At 40.6% G+C, this 17,099-nt stretch overlaps 1 protein-coding gene across 1 annotated transcript in view; it reads right to left on the reverse strand.

Annotated features, from left to right (window-relative positions):
- Positions 1–17,099, reverse strand: part of GRIN3A (glutamate ionotropic receptor NMDA type subunit 3A) — a 73,029-nt gene that overhangs the window by 36,170 nt on the left and 19,760 nt on the right. Inside the window, 2 exon segments of the mRNA XM_035564514.1 lie at positions 4,766–5,168; positions 5,171–5,369. Coding sequence (XP_035420407.1) covers positions 4,766–5,168; positions 5,171–5,369 — 602 coding nt within the window.

The following is a 17,099-nucleotide window of genomic DNA, read 5'->3' on the forward strand; positions in this document are numbered from 1 at the left end:
TAGTAGAATATAACACGTCACATTAGCTCTGGGAATTGGATGAAAGCGAGTATTGAAAGAAGTATAAAGGCTAAAGTTGTCATTCCAGCCTCAATAGACAAGACATAACCTTTAAGTGGTGTTAATTGTTTATCAATAGCTAGAGGGGGAAAAAAACTAACCTGAAATTGATTCGAAAAGGATAAATACATAGCAACTGTTTGTGCATGCATGCTTCTGACTGGACTGCAGCCTTTGTTTTGATGACTTTTGGTGAATTTTGATGGATTTTCAGCAGTCAAAACTGCATATGTGTTCAGATCATACAATTTTTTTGCCCTCAGCAAAGAGCAAATTTAAGAAACTGAATAATATAGTTTTGAGTGTTAGTTGTGTGAGAACCTTTTCGGAGATGGCTCTGAAACTCTTCTTATGCAGCCTATTTTGAGTGTGTTGAGTTTGGAGAATGATTACACAGCCAACACTGTCAAAAGCTACTGTACATGTGTTACCTGAGTCTGAGAATTATGCCTAAAAATGCATGTAGGTGTTTGTATACAGGACTGATGCATAAATGTTAATCACATTTTAAAAATCTTTACCATTTAGTCTAGTGTTAGCTAAATGATACTGCAACTTCATTAACCAGTGGTCTCTGCCACTGTTTGACTGGTGTTTTCCTCCCAGCCCGCATTTTGTATTTAACTGTGTTTGTGCATGCTCATGCATGTAAACGTTATCAAGACAACATCTACAGAAGAAGGCAATCCCAAGCACTAAAGAAGGGTTTATGTAGCCATTAACTTTTCTTTTTTCTATCTCTCCTTCTCAGTCTTTGTAAAAAAATGAGCAATTTCCTCCTAACCAGCCTTGCTGGGCTTATATGCTGAGGTCATCACTATGACAATAACTGAATGTGTAGATGTGCCTGTGCATAAAATTATGAAAGAAATAGTGTTGAAAATAGTGCTAGCAATTCACAAAATGCCAAAATTGAGGGAAACAAATTCCCAAGGGGAATAAATTAGCAAAGTTCTGATGAATTTGGCCCCACATTTCCATTGCAGCAGCACAACCTGGATATTAGAAAGCTGCAGACCAGGTGTTTTGGGAGTAGATGAAGCTATGGAATAATGCCTTAGATTTATTTTGTACAGGTAGGATGAGAACAGTGAAATTTATGCACTGTGTTCTCTGACTTTCAGTGTAGAAATAAGCGTGCCCATGAGAGTAAACCAAGCACTCGGTACCTATCCTGTAGTTGAATTGTGTTAGAAGCATTTACCTGAGAGATTTAGTAGCATTTAAATGTATGACTTTGCTACCTTATCGAGGTAGTGGCTTACTTTTGCAACTCATTTGCATGCTATATATTTTTGGTAGTGACAGGACATTAATCAAAATAAATGAGGGGAACCATGTGGGAAATACATTTTAACAACATGTTGTTATATATGCGAGTGGCTAAGGCTGCTAATCATTTTCATATGCTGTACTAGTGAAACTCATGCCAGAGGCTTCATGGAAAAACTCAGTAACTTACAAAATAGGTAAGAGGATGTGACTACATTATTTAGGCCAGCAGTCTCTAGTATGAAAATTTGTGGAATTGCAAGTGCTGAGTATTACATAGACACATTGGAAATTCCAGAACTGGTCCTTTTCAGTAGGGCTATGGACAGATTTGTAAGGAAAGACGATGTGTACAGATTTCAAAAGGTGAAGGGACAGATCTTCAATTAATTAATTTCCTTGATGTGTCAGTATCTATGAGTTGATGATTACACTGGCAGGCTGACTGCTGTCTCAAAGCTTTACTACCATCTCTTCAGTTTGACCAAGCAGTCCGAAGTGTGCCAGTTGCTCTTTTCACCTTTATTCCTGTTTTTAATGTGCTTTGCTGTAAGAACTGCTCATTACAACTTCAGTAGTACTACCACACTCCAGAAGAGACATCTTTGTAGTACTTTTAAGAATGACTTAATTTAACAATTTCATTTTCTCTCAAGCTTGATGGCTGGGTCATTCTATATCTTTCTTAGAAAATTTACTAGAAAGTAAGAGTCAGAACAGGCAGGCAAATAGCAGGCTGGTGAAATTACCCAAGAAGTCAAATTAAAGATGCAAGTCTAGTTCGAGCTATAAAGACAAGATGAGGCTTTGAAATTTTAGTATCTCATTCTGCCAAAAAGGATGCTCCCATGAGCAGACAGGAATGGATGAGGGAATCAACCTTGTCATGAGAGAAATTAAGGATGGAGATTTATTGCAGCACAGTCTTTAACTGTGTGTATCTCCATATCAATACCTATATCAATAAAAGCATGTTTTGCCACGGAGCAGATCTTGGTCTCATTCACTGTCATTATTCTGCTCTCGGGTGACATTTAAATGTCTCCAATGCCAGAGTACAAGCACAGCACTGGCCACAAAAGCGCAGGTGCCAGGCGGGCCAGCCTGTGGGCCTGCTGCTTCTCTGCACACGGCAGCCATGGTGGTGAAGGCCTGTACCTCTGCACCTTCTCCATCCCCACCACCACAGCCCCAAGGCTATGTATTGAAGCACATGGATCAGCTCAGGCAGAGAAATGCACACGTAAATAAATACTCAGTTATGCACCAGATAAAAATGTTGACTTTTGAAGGGCAACGATCGCCTAAAAGCAACCATGAAATTGAGAGGGTTGGTACTGTTGAGACACTCATCAGTGCATCATGACTCAGGAATCACTGTTACAAGGGTGAATTAATAGGTATGCTGCTAGCTCAAATACATCGGTTCTGGCCATCAAGAATCTGCCTCACTTACATGCTACAAAAGCAGCTGCAGTGCTTCAGGCCAGGGGTTTATCTAACCTGTTATTTTGTCTTTAATAGGGTCCACAAGCAGATGCCTAGGGAAAAGCAGGCCAAGCATATGACATTTTCTTCTAATGATCTGACAGTTTCCAACCATTTTGAGTTCCAGAACCTGTTGCAAGTTGTCTGTGTGGTGTCCCTTCCTCTGTTCTCTCTTCCAGGCATTTTATTCAGCCTTACACTTGAACCTAGTTAAGATGCTAGTGTTTGTTGAAGTTTTGCCAGAAACCTTACAGGTGTACTGGCTGTACTGTACTGTACCACTGTACTGTAGTATGAATTGCTGCTTTTGATTTGTTTTGAACCTTTCTGACTTCATCTTCACATGCTGCCCTTGCTTCTTTTAGGCAAAAAGACAATGAATCATTTATCTCTGTCTACTACCTCCACTCCATTAGTGATTTTGTAGACCTCTATCACTAACCCCATAAGCTGTCTCTTTTCCCAGCCTATTCAGTCATTCCTTGTAAGGACAGATTTCTACCTACCTGACCCTTTTTTCTTTTCCACAATATCTTTAGTGAGATGAAGGGACTTGAAATTTCATAGATGTGAAATTGCATTTTGTCTCCCAAAATAACACAAGAGTTACAGCAGTCAATGTTGATGTGATAGGTAATATTTTTTTGAATAAACAACGATGTAGAAATACTATGCAGGAATACATAACAGAGCTTTGATCTTGCTTTTCTTTCTCTTTGTCTCTTCCTTAATCCTCAAAATGTCTGTCCTACTAGCACTACTACCTCAAACATTTGGTATTTCAAGAAGCCAGTTTGTGGGTTTTACTTTTCAGGAAATTAGGTATGATCTGGCTAAAACAGACAAAATGATGATACAGAATTAGTGTCACAAGTTGGTGGATATATTACAAAGCAGTGCAATATTACTCCCAAGACTTATTTCACTATTCAGAATCATTTTTTTTTTGTCCCTTATGTTGTGGATGAGGGCTGACTAAGGAACTGTTAACATCTCAAGTGGTTGTGTTTTGAGTAGTGCTGTTACCACTTCATCATGAAGACACATCTCAGATAGCATTTCAAAAAAAAAGTTGCAAAAATAACAAAAGCTTCAAGAACTCTTATCCTAACCCTGTCTATTAAAATCTGTAGACTGAAAAGCAGGTGTAATGGTGGAAAAATATGCAACAGTCACTGGATGTAAAACAGGTGATGAATTCACATACTTAGCAAGGACTGTTTTGTTTGTTTTTAAAAGGAACCATGCATTTTTCCTTATGTTCAAATCCAAAATATTTGTAGACATGAGTCCCCAGGTGGATTTGGGAATACAGTACAGTGATGTGCAGTGGTCTACAGGACTAGTTTACAAGCTGAAAGAGAAGCCTCCTGTACCAAGCAACAGACGGTTTGGTCTGCATCAGTGGCCTATGACACGGTCAAGGGTGTTTTGTTGTTGTTGTTTTTGTTTCTCTGTTTTGTTTTGTTTCTTTCCCATGGAAGCATACTACCAAGTGCCTGAAAGCAAACATCTGCTTTTATATTCTGTGATTACTTTGGTAGCACAAATATTCTTACTGTGTTTTGTATTCTCTCAGGTATCTCGAAACCTGAGGGAATCTGACAATAGTCCTGACTTTTCCCTCACAGACATAACACACAGGCATAATTACAAGATACTTTTGGAGCTTAGTCTGTAACCTATCCTACAATTACTATGCTATCTCTACTGCCATGGAACAGGGTTTTCATCCACAACTAGCTTCATCTCCTCTGTGGCTAAGTTTAAGTTTATTTCTCTAGCAGTAATGAAGTAGGAAGAAATACTGAAACAAATGCGCATATTAGGGAGGGTAGCATTATGACCAAGCCATGGAGAACGGTGGGAAGAGGAGAGAAAACTAAGATTTTATTTTATACCACAAATGCTAGCTATAAAAAATAAAATAAAAAAAAAAACTTACTTTGATAAGTACTGCCCTGAAGTGATATTTTTTTCATCTGTGTCCATGCAATTCATTGTGCTTGGAAGAAGAGCTAGTTCAGGCTGAATCATGGTGGCTGCTGCTACAGCTCTTGCTACCAGCTCCATTGCATCCTGTACGTAATGCTCAAAGACTGATTGTGTTGTCTTGCCATGAGCAATGAGACCAAGTGGCAAACCTTCTGTCCTCAGTTCTTCTACATTCTGTGAATCCCCAATAATCCAGTGAAGTTCTGGAGGCATCACACCAAACTGGGTAGTTATTTCAAAAATTCTCCTTGTTTTTTCCATGTCGCATCCAAACATCACCATAGTAGACGTTGTTTCTTTGATGTTCTCCAGATAAAACTGTAGGTAGTTCAGAAGGTCTCTGGTTGAAGTGAATTTGCTGTGATGTTTATAATGGATCCCAGGTGAAACTTGGAGCTCTGTTGTGTGAGGAAGAGAAAATCTGTGATGTTCCACTCCTCCTGGCATACCATCAAGCTGAAATTGTACCAGTTGTTCATTGCAAGGATTGAGAAAGTGACATCAGCATCAGAGCTCAATGAGTTTTCTAAACTCATTTGCAGGTGAAGGGGATTCTGTAGTCAAAAATATGAAAGATACCGATTAGAAATACGCTTGAACCAAAGTTAATGTGTTTGCTTTACTTTTATATGAAGATCACATATTCAGTCATGTTGTTCAAAGTAATCACCTGTTAATCAAGGTAATGGTGTGAGAAACATGGCAACTTAGACCAGCCCAAGCTTAAATGGACTTCATGGGTTTCCTTGGCTTCCTGAAGTTTGAGTCAACTTCAATAATCACCAAAGAGTAAGTTTCCAGTAATTTCATAGAATCACTCAGGTTGGAAAAGACCTCTAAGACCATCTAGTCCAACCTTTATCTTAGTACTAAAGTTTACCACTAAACCATGCTATTAAGTTCTAAGTCTACACATTTCTTGAAGATGTCCAGGGAAGGTGATTCAGCCGTTTCCCTGGACAGACTATTCCAGTGCCACACAATCCTTTCAGTAAGGACGTTTCTCCTAATATCCAACCTAGAATTTGTATTTCTTCCAATCAGTAATTTGTATTTCTTTAAATCCATTTGTACTTTTGGATTTCTTGGCATTCTCAGTCAACGAATTCCATGGTCTCCTGACTGGACATATGAGAAGGTATGCTTTTATTGTTTGCATTCAGTCATGGTGTTAATATTTTAGTTTAATGGATGCTGCCAAGTGCTTTGTTAAAAAGTTGCACTGGGTCTGGCTGGGATGGAGTCAACTTAAAGACGGATGGAGTTAGGTAAAAATAAAGAAAAACTCTCTGTTCTTTTAGTTATCTCTTTCTTATTTTTGGTATTTGGGGACTTTTTCACACAGACATGTGAGTAAGCTAATTAAACAGATCATAACCTACAATCAATGCACATCATGTACTACCAATAAAACATGAGAAGATTGATTCTTTGGTAAAGGACAAGTTATTGAATGCACAAGAGGCTAAGATATTCAGGCTCCATGATTTCTGAGCTGGACAATATTCGATAAATAACCATTCCATAACAATTTTTTCCATATTGTTGATAATACCATAGAACTTAGCCACTTACATTTCCCAACATCATTGCTTTTAGCTGTGTTTCTTCCAGGAAAAGAGAAAAGAGAAAGGACATGAGGTTCATTCATCTGCTCTCTTGAGTATTTCTTCCTTTCTTATTATTTCATCCAAGAACACTTTTTCCCTTACTCTTACTCCTCCCCCTTTCCTGACCCCCAAAATAAAGTTAAATTTTATCTGAAGATTCAATAAGCAAGAATAAATGAAGGGACCCAAACAATTTCTGGCATGAAATGATTTTCTCCTTTACCAAAATGCTTCTATCAGGCTAGCATATATGCGTTACATTGCTTGGTTTCAGCTGAGAACTTGACAGTCCATAGTGTAGCTTTACTAAAAAGTTACTCCAGCTTACTTTGGCATTTGATTCCAGCCATGAGACTGTTCAAGAAACAAACAACAACAAAAAAGTGAGTTATGAAGTCAGCTTCAGTATTTGATTTGCTTGTGAGATCTTTGTTGTGGCTTAAACATTTGTCAGTATTCATGCTCCCTCAAATCATATGCTACCCTACACAGGTTCCTGCATTTTATCATCTTTCTATCCATTCTTAAGTTATTAAACACACTTCAGGTCTGTTCTTCATTCTCTGACGTTTTAAGAAGTTAACATGTATTATGTATAAGTGGGATCAGACCTTTACTCTGTTTAAAGCTAGTATAAAAAGCTGTCATTTTGATTTTGACAGAATTTTATCATTACAGACTCCAGTTTGGTTGGATCTTAGAAATGTCATTAGGAATAACTCAAAATTTACTGAAATAAAATCTGGCTCTCCGATATAGATGCAAAGTGAATGAGAAAAACAAACAGACAAGAAAACAACGAACTGAAGAGCTAAACAGCATTTATAAGCAACAAGCTTTCACTGTGTTAATTTGTAGCTATGTGAATACATCATGTGTTTTCCAGAGCAGATAATTTAAATTCAGAGCTTGATGGAGAGAATACTGTAATTGAAGATGCACTCAGCTCTTTTGTTATGTCTTGGTTTTGGTATCTGTGGCCTGTTTTTACACAGACACATGAATAAGCTAATTAAATAGAACACTGTCCACTATCAATGCACATCATGTACTGCCAATAAGATGCAAGAGGATTGATTCTTTGATAAACGACAAGTTACTGAATGCACAAGAAGCTAAACTGTGCAGACTCTGTGCGTTCTATCCTGGAAAACATTGCTTATTAATTAAAATACATGATTAGTTCAGAAAAAAAAAAAAAAGCTTTGTGCATAATATCTGGATCTGGATTTGGGAAGCTGATTGAATAAATTACTCTCTGAAAACTCATTAAGACAAGATTTTTTTTGCTAAGGTTATGAGATCATATAGCAAATTAACTCTAGTTTGTCTCTCACTTGAAATAGAAGGGAATAGAAGGAGTTTTCCTTGGGTCCTCTCTGCCCAAGATCAAGTAAAAGTATGAATTTTTTTACAATATTATCTGCCTTCAACCAAGAAAACTTTGCAAGTCTATTGGCATGGTTAATTTGTTAGTTAAGAAATGAGTTATTCTATATAATAGAACATTTTAACAGAACATAGACAGCACACAACCTGACCATACCTTTACTAATAAGATCAAATTTCTCTGGTATATTCAGAATCCTATCATCCCAAGCATAGTTGTATAGCTATTATAATACAGGTGCAGGTATAAAAGAAAAAAATCTAATGGATGCAGAAAAACAGCCCTGTACTGATGATTGGATTGACAGAATTCAGCACGAATGTGTCCATACTGCTGAATAAAGCCACCCTACGAAACAAACATGAGCATTTGCCCTGCTTACTTTGTTCCTGGTCTTGTTTTGGGCCATGGCAATTAGCTCTGATGCCATGCACTGGCACTGTGGGTTGCAACACATTTTGGGGATCACTCGCAGTTGGCAGTATGGGTAAGACTGCATGAGAAATGGCGCTCTATCTTACCCAGCAGGTTCAGATCTTTGAAGGCCTATCTGCACCATGGTAAGCCCAGTGCTTATGCACTAGGTTTCACACTATGTAAGACTTCTCCTTGTCCATAGCACAGTTCTTCCAGTATTAAAACACTTTGAAAGACATACAAAAAAGACATACGAAAAAGACATACGAAAGGTACAAATTACGCCTTAGGGTCACTGGGCATCACACTGCACCTACAGCAAACATAGTACCAAGCACACACAGCCCAGAGAATGGGAAAGTCTCCTTTGGGGCTAGAAAACTGGATTTAATTTTACTCAGCTGTGCAGATGATGACAGTTTCCATCAGACTTGTGGGTAGTCTCAGGTGTGAGAAGGACTCACTACCTAGTAGGGCAGCTACAGGTTTAGTCCTGAAGAGCTTTCATGCTGGTCCCTTTCTTACGTGCAAAATAGTTAGGTGTGCCAAGGTAGTCCAACAGACTGTTCTTGTATTGAGACACTGCTTCTTCATTGAATAGAGATGGGTTTAGGTTAACCTGTTTTAGGCCAAACGTGCTTTTAAAACTAGTTCATGATGTTAAACTATCCATGTTTCAGTTGGCACTTTCTAAAGGCAACAGGTACATCTACATGAGCACTCATCACAATGATTTATTAATTGCTAAATTCCTTGTTAACATGCTTGGTCAACTTTCAGCCCTACCAAACACACTATCTTTTCTTCATTTAACGTACTGGGACCAGATGGTACTTTGAAGGGAACTGACTGCAAATTCGTCTTCAGAACTCTTCTGATACTATGATATGCACAATACTCATCTAGTAGGTATCTATCTTTTGCTTAACCTTCAGCCAATCCTCAGCCCACCATGCAAACACCCCTGTAGACTTTGGGAAGGAAGAGGCAATTTTGTTGTACCAGCAGTTAATGTCTGTTCTGTATTGGGATTCAGCACAGGAAAACTCAGTCAGCAACGCTGGTTCACAGCTCAGACAAGAACTCTCTCTGGCCAGCTCTTGAGAGCTGCTGGTTGATTTTACTTGTTTATACAGACATGTATGGAATAAACACCCTTTTAATGTTATTTTGAAAGGTTTATTTTTCATTTGTAGGATGCAATTGAACGTATGAGGCCTGAAAAAATTACACAAAATCAGGATGTAAGGATACAGACTTTGATATGGCAGTGTCCTTAATTCTGTTACGTATTTTTGTTAATTCATTGTTCTAAAAAAATAAACAATTATTGCTTTTTAATGAAGAACTTCCAAAAATTGTTCATTCAGTGATTCAGTACCAATTCCGGAACCCTCATAGGTTAATTGCAAAGGGTTTTGACAACTTAAATGATAATTTAGATGTGTATAACTTTGTACTTATCCTGAAATAGAAGATTTATGAGATAATATCAGTATATTGAACTATGCCCATCCATCATTATCAAAGTTCTTAGGCAGACACCTTTATTACTTGACTTTGGAAATTATTAAAGTCTGACTACTTCAGTCAAACTGTCAATGAAATTTTGTATAGAAAATCAATTGCTTTGCTTAAATTTGACTTTAAAATGTCATTAAAGGTTATGGCTTGCATCAGTTTTTCTCTAAATTACATAGAGAATTAAAACTCATTTGAATAATGTTAATTGTGATTTATTTTTAATAATGTATTTGCATAGCCTCACTAGCAAAAACATTTTCTATGTTTATGAAGACTTAATTTCTTGCTGCACATCATTAGTTTCTGTTTTATAAACTAGCCATAATGAACTTGACTTCAGTTTTAATGGGTAAGGAACAGGCCTAGAATCCTTAACTTCTGACTAATCGCCTTTGGATCAGATACCAATGGTCTTTCCACTGACTTTCAGTGGGCTTTGGACCAAGCTATTCATAGAATATAAAACTTTACATGGTCTGATGTGTTTCACTTTCCTACATCAAGAGACAGTAGCTACTTATTTGATTTCTGTATCACAACCAGAACAGTTTTTAGTTTCATTGCCTGAGATACCTGAGATAGTAGGTTCATTTAACAACTGAATTATGATAGATTCATTAGCAAAGCTAAAAGCATGTATGCAAGTATTTTTTGCCAACTGTATAAAAGTAAATAATACACTGGAAGTATTATTCCCCACTGATTCTCAGGGGCAAATACAGTACTAAAATATTTATTTATGATAAGAAACAAAAAAGAGACAACAGGATATATTATTACATCAGAGAAAGTTCTGCTAAAGGAAAAAAAAAAGCCTTCTGGTTTCCAGTGCAACTGTGGGGACTTGCAGCTTTACAAACAGAGCTAAATGGCAGCAGCGAGCAAACTGATGCTGCAGCCTCAAAACCCAGGAAGATCTTTATTCCACGGTTGAAATTATAAATTTTAGGCTTAAAACCCAGTTCCCTAGGGGCTAAGTGATGACCTATTACCTTTCCTTTCATGCCATAATGAAAGATGCTATGAAGTATATATACATTTTTCCTTTGATATCCACCTTTCTGCTGAAACTGCAATGTTTCACAGAGGATTTTGTGTTGGCAGGGTGCAGGAAGCACTCTAGATGGCGAGGCCCTGCCAACCTGCCCAACCAGCCACTGAGCCGCCCACTGCACCACTTCTGCATGGTCCACTCAGAAGAGTGGTGGGAAGTCAGAAGAGTGGTAACACTTCCTCTCCCTTCACCAGGGTCACTGATGGTCTCACCCCACCACCATTGAGAAGGGAAGCTTAAAGCTCTCCATATCTTCCATGCAAAGAAAATATCCCTGCCTCAGTCATTAGCCTAAAGAGCTCAGCGTGTCCTTGGTGTCAAATGCTGTGCTTGTGCTGAAGAGTCAAGAGAGCTCCAAGGACTAATGGGAGACCACAGCCCTTTGCACACAACCAAGTCTTGATTTTTTGTTGGGATGGCCCTGATTGTGTGTTTGTCCTCTGTGCATCTGGATTTGTAGCACTGGGGAGAGAGGAAAGGTGTGCTCCAGCAAATCCACTGCTGTGCTGCAAAGTCAGGGCAGTAAGAAACCTGTTCTGCCTGAGATGGAGACTATGGCCCAGAAGTCAGTCACACATCTGCAGGTTCTCACAATCGTGTGTGCAACATCCAGAATTTTTCCTCAAAATCTGTTCTTCTGTTCAGCTGCAGTGTTTTCCACAGGTGGAAAGAAGGTCTCCCACCAAAGCTCAGCCTTAGGGCAGTTATTTCTTTCCCCTCCAGCGCAGCTCCTGCAGAGCCAAGAGTGGTGGGCACGGCAGGCACACATCCACTGCTCCTCTGTGAAGAGCACAGGGGCCAGGCTCTGGTGTAATGCTGCTTCCGGGCTTTCTTCCAGTCCCAGCTAAGCCCCCAAAGGCTTGTCACAGACATCACTAACCATTAGATTCAGCTTCTAGGCCTTCATCCAGAAAAACACTTAAACATCTACTTAAGCAGCATCAGTATGATTAAAAATACCAGTGTCTTCCGCTATTTAAACAGCAAAACAGTCCCATCTTTTGGTTCTCTAGGGAAGAAAATCCCATCCACAGATGATTAGGACTATTCATCAGCTTAAGAACAAGCCTCTATCAAGCAAATGAATTTCTCCTGTGTTGGCCCAAGAAGAGGAGGATGACTTTACTAATTCCTCTTTTTTCGTGTTTTGCATATCTTCTGCCTTCACATATACACCTCATCATATATAGCATCATTTGAAACATGGTAGATCCCAAAATTAGAGGCTATTTTTTGCAAACAGTTTCAAAGTTTCTGAGAGAGAAAAGCCTGCTTAAACTAGTGAAAGCTGTTCTGATTCTTGCAGCAAAAAAAGCCTGGCATCTGTCCAGGCAACGCTTATCAGCAGATCCTAACAAGGCAACGACTGTTGATTTAAAAAGAAACAACACACAAACCAACAACAGTTAGATTAATTTAAGGCTTGACTTAGTTCGTCCTCAGAATGATTTCTCTACTTAGACAGTCATGACTTTGGGTTGCTCAGCATCTCTAATGGCTACATACAAATACTGCAATCTAATCCTAATATATACAGTTCTCTACAAGGTCAAACAGGCAGTATAAAATATGAACATTCAGCTGTTCTTGGAAAGTAAGGCCTATCATTTATCTCCATAGCCACTTATAAATTATCATAAGTAATATTACTTCAAAAACTTCAAGGTGTTCTTTGCTCCAGGGGAAAAAAAAAAGAAAAACTGAAAAAAAAAGTTCAACAAAGAATATTTCATACAGGTGCTAAGACCCAAAATAGTTTTTCCTTCCCTAAAATGTCTTTTTACAGTTAGACGACAGATGATTGCTAACACAAATAGATCAGGGGGAGTTGCATTAATTCTCCATAACAGGCTTTTCTCCATCATTAAAATGCCAATACAATGCTCTAGAGAAACTCTGTGGTGTGCTTTGTATGGGAGAAAGAGTTGGCCAGGTCCTTGTCTGTGAGTGGCTCTGGCTCCCAAGTACTATCGTACTGTAAATGGGAGATACAAAAGTGGGAGATGAGATATTTTCTTGCTTTTAAAGAACACACTGTTTGTAGGGAATCCAAATTATTACTACCTGCTCTTAACCCAGCCATTAATTCATGACATTTGTAAATAATTGTTTGTTCTTTTCTTATATCAACAGTTACATGAGGAATCCTCCTTTTTGTGGGAAGGTATGATTTGTAGTTGGTGTCTGCAAAGCTCTTGTAAACAATTGTATAAAAGATGCCAGGTGATATTAAATGCACGTATTAGCCAAAACAGACAATTCGTTACTGCATGGCATTATTTTCTAGAAGCTCAACACCATTACAGAATCAGGTTGTTGCACCAAAGTGCGCACATACCATCATATGCACATACGCCCAATAAGATCTTTGCTAGCTCTGCCTCAGGCTTCCTTTACAATGCCATTTCCCACTAAGACATTTTCTTATAGCTGACCTCACCTAGACTGTCATGCCCATGAGCAGGATTTCTCATCTGGCGTTTATGCTACACACAAGAAGACCAATCACAAGTCCTTCCATGCTTGCAAAGGATGCAAAGTACAGGGACAGTTCCACAGCAGCGTACCTTTTGGGGGTTCATGTGAACGCCACTGCAAGCATGGATGGTTGGAAAACAACACTTAGTAGAATTTAATTCTTCCTTTAAAGGTACATGATGTGACATTCAATCAACTCATAGCTCTTCAGCATGCTGCCTAAGGGTGTCTGTGTGCTCCTCAGTTGAGTGATGCAATCACAGACTCTGGTGTTTTTCACACCCTGGCCATCAGTTATTGCCCAGAGAAGGTGTGGATGCCCCATCCCTGGAGGTGTTTAAGACCAGGCTGGAAGAGGCCCTCAGCAGCCTGATCCAGTGGGTGGCATCCCTGCCCACTGCAGGGGGGTTGGAACTGGGTGATCTTTAAGGTCCCTTCAAATCAGAGTCATTCTATGATTCTATGATCAGTCAAAAGGTCTCTGTGTTAAGGTGATGCCAAAGCAAACCTCTAACTGCAGAGGTCTTGCTGGATCTAGTGGGGCTGTATGGAGGGCAAGGGCGACCTAAGCACCTGACCACCAGATCCTGCTCTCAGGGTGCAGCTGGAATAGATGGTCTCTGGTAGTGAATGGAGAGCAGGTCTCTGGTAGTGAACAGAGAAAGCTGAAGTGCAGCCAGCAGTAAACCAAAACCATGGCAGCACATGGGAGAGGACAATGTAAGCACTTTGGGGTTGCAAAGTTACAGATCTGCCTCCTCCATCCTGGCCCTCCTAACATCTGAGGTGCAACAGAAGTGTCTGTTGCTGTAAAGGAATTCTCCTAACACACCAGCGCTGCTGTCTTAGGTTGAAGGTAATGTTTTAGGTGGCTACCAGAGCACTCCATGTCCATCTTTGAATGAAAGAGCTCTTCTTACTATTACTATCTTTTAGAGTGATTACTAACAACCTTAGATAAAGGAGTCAGGTAGGCGTCATCTGGCAGCAGTAATAAAATGTTAGTTGACTTATCAAGAAATCGCAGCTCAAAGGCCACTGAAAACAAAAACAAAACAAACAAACAAACAAACAAAAAACAACACAGGAGGGCTTGTATCAAGGACCCACATAAGTATTTGTGGTGGTTTTACTCGGGTGGACGGCCGAGCTCCACCACAGCCGCTCTCTCACTCCCCCTCCTCAAAGAGGAACAGGGAGAAAATACGATGAAAAGGGCTCAAGGGTTGAGATAAGGACGAGGAGATCACGCAGTAATTATTGTGACGGGCAAAACAGACTCAGCATAGGGAGATAGTAAGATTTATTGCCTATTACTAGCAAGCTAGAGAAGCGAGAAACAAAGGAAAGAAACCAAAAGCACCTTAACCCCCATCCACCCTCTTCCACCTCCTCCCCCCCGAGCAGCGCAGGGGAACAGGGGAATGGGGGTTATGGTCAGTCTACAGCGCTTCTTCTCCGCTGCTCCTTCTCAGTCACTCTCGTCCCCTGTGCTGTGGGGTCCCTCCCATGGGATGCACTCCTTGCTGAACTGATCCGGCGTGGGCTGCCCACAGGCAGCAGCTCTTCAAGAACTGCTCCAGATATGGGTCCGTACCACGGGGTCCATCCCTCAGGAGCGAACTGCTCCAACCTGGATCCCCCATGGGCAGCAGCTCCTGCCAGGTCACCTGCTCCTGCGTGGTCTCCTCTCCATGGGCTGCAGGTCCAGCCTGGAATCTGCTTCGGCAGGGGTCCTCCACAGGCCACAGCCTCCGTCGGTGCAGGTCCACCTGCTCCACCATGGTCTCCTCCACGGGCTGCAGCGTGGAACCCTGCTCCACCGTGGTACTCCACGGGCTGCAGGGGGACAGCCTGCTCCACCATGGTCCTCACCACAGGCCGCAGGGGACTTCTGCTCCGGCGCCTGGAGCACCTCTCCCCCTCCTTCTTCACTGACCTTGGCGCCTGCAAGGCTGTTCCTCACTCCTCTCACTCTCCCAGCTGCTGTGTGGCGCAGCGGTTTTTTTTTTCCCTGTCTTAAATATGCTCTCACAGAGGTGCAAAACAACATCACTTATTGGCTCAGCTCTGGTCAGCAGTGGGGTCCTTACCAAACATGGGGCAGCTTCTAGATCCTTCTCACAGAAGCCACCCCTATAGCCCCCTGCTACCAAAACCTTGCCACGTAAACCTGCTACAGTATTATCACAAGATGACAGCACAAGTCTTGACACTGAAAGCACAGGATGGCACAAGAGGTGCCAGAGCTAAAAATCACCACTCACCAATGGTCAGTTACCAGTCAATAAGAGACTACAACTTTGTGAGCTGAGAAAAATTGGTTTTAGGGAGAGCAAAGAATAAGTATGCAACATGTTTTATGTCCCCACATACCATAAATGCATATGTAAGATGGAAGTGCAAATGAATGAGAAATTGTCAACTATTTCCGGCAGATATGCAGACAGCATTAGCAAACATACAGAAATGACCAAAAGTAAACTCAGGGGACAAACAAACAAACTCCAACCATCAACATAATACTCCTCCCTTCAGAGATCGCTGGACACACGCTACTTCCCATTAAACCAATTAAACCGCCCCTGAGAAGACACTCTCACTCTGACTCCCTAAAGGAGGTCTGTGATGTTGACCTTGGATCCCAGAGATGCATGGAAAGGTGAGCCTAACACCTGAGAAAAGAGATACCAGAAGTGTGTGCATGATAATTCCAATGATATCATTGCTGAGAATGAGCTGTAATATTCGGATAATTTCTCTCTAAGTGTTAATATCATTGCTGTGTGACCAGTAATACTACTTTGATTAGACTGCTAGGACATTAATTAGACTAACACTAAATTCTTGGCTTTGCATATTGAATGTATTTCCATAGCTCATGCTAATTGCATGCGGTGTTTGCTCTGACGCCTCACTCTTGAGGACTACTATTAATACAATGCAAAGAGTTACAGAGAATTTGGCAACCCAATCTGTAATTACAATGCACATTGCCAAGCATTGTTCTCCACCAGCTTCCTTGGCAAGTCAACCCTGCTGAGCTCCTGTGTATAAAGAGCTTTTGCAGTGACATTACCATCCTGGCTCTGTTACAACAGCTCCTACCTTGCCATCAGCATGATGGACCTGTTGCAGTCCATCACTAGAAAATGCTGCTTTTTCACAAGCACTAGAGGCTATGAGCACACTTTCAATTAGACCTAACTTTTTAGACATGAGCAAAATTCTGTCCAAACAAAAAGAAATGAATCCAGGAGAAAATGTAGAATGTAAAGTGAGTACAGAGAAGGCTGATTCAGGTTATGAAGGTAAAAGAAGTTTGATCCTGTTCTATAAAAGCTGCTATTGTCCTTGTGGTTATGTACCCCTGTACCCACACAGCACTTTATCCAATTAGATTTTATTCACCACTAACACCTGCAGCAAGGAACAAAATCTGGAGCACTTTTTTCACCCACTGGTCCAATTGCAGCCTGGCTTAAAAGTGTCTTCAACTCACCCAGTGCATTTGCATTCCCTGTACTTGCAGAAGCTCTGTCCCGTGTCTCGTTATTTTTACAAATGACTATGTGCCTGCCAACACTCTGTTCAGTGCTATCCGGTGTTTGCAGCCCAGCAGAGTGAAACTAGGCCATTTGATCCTGGGGACAAACGGGGAAGGAGGTGGCAATTCAACCAAAAAGCCTTCCTTGTTCTTTCCGAGGCCATACAATGAAGTGATGCAGGGCGCTGGGTGCTGCTCCTCGAGCACAATGACCAGCCACCAAGTTAGCATCCACATCTCCAGATGTCCCTGCGTGCTGGAGAA

Source organism: Cygnus atratus, chromosome Z (assembly GCF_013377495.2).
Source record: "Cygnus atratus isolate AKBS03 ecotype Queensland, Australia chromosome Z, CAtr_DNAZoo_HiC_assembly, whole genome shotgun sequence".
Classification (NCBI taxonomy): domain Eukaryota; kingdom Metazoa; phylum Chordata; class Aves; order Anseriformes; family Anatidae; genus Cygnus; species Cygnus atratus.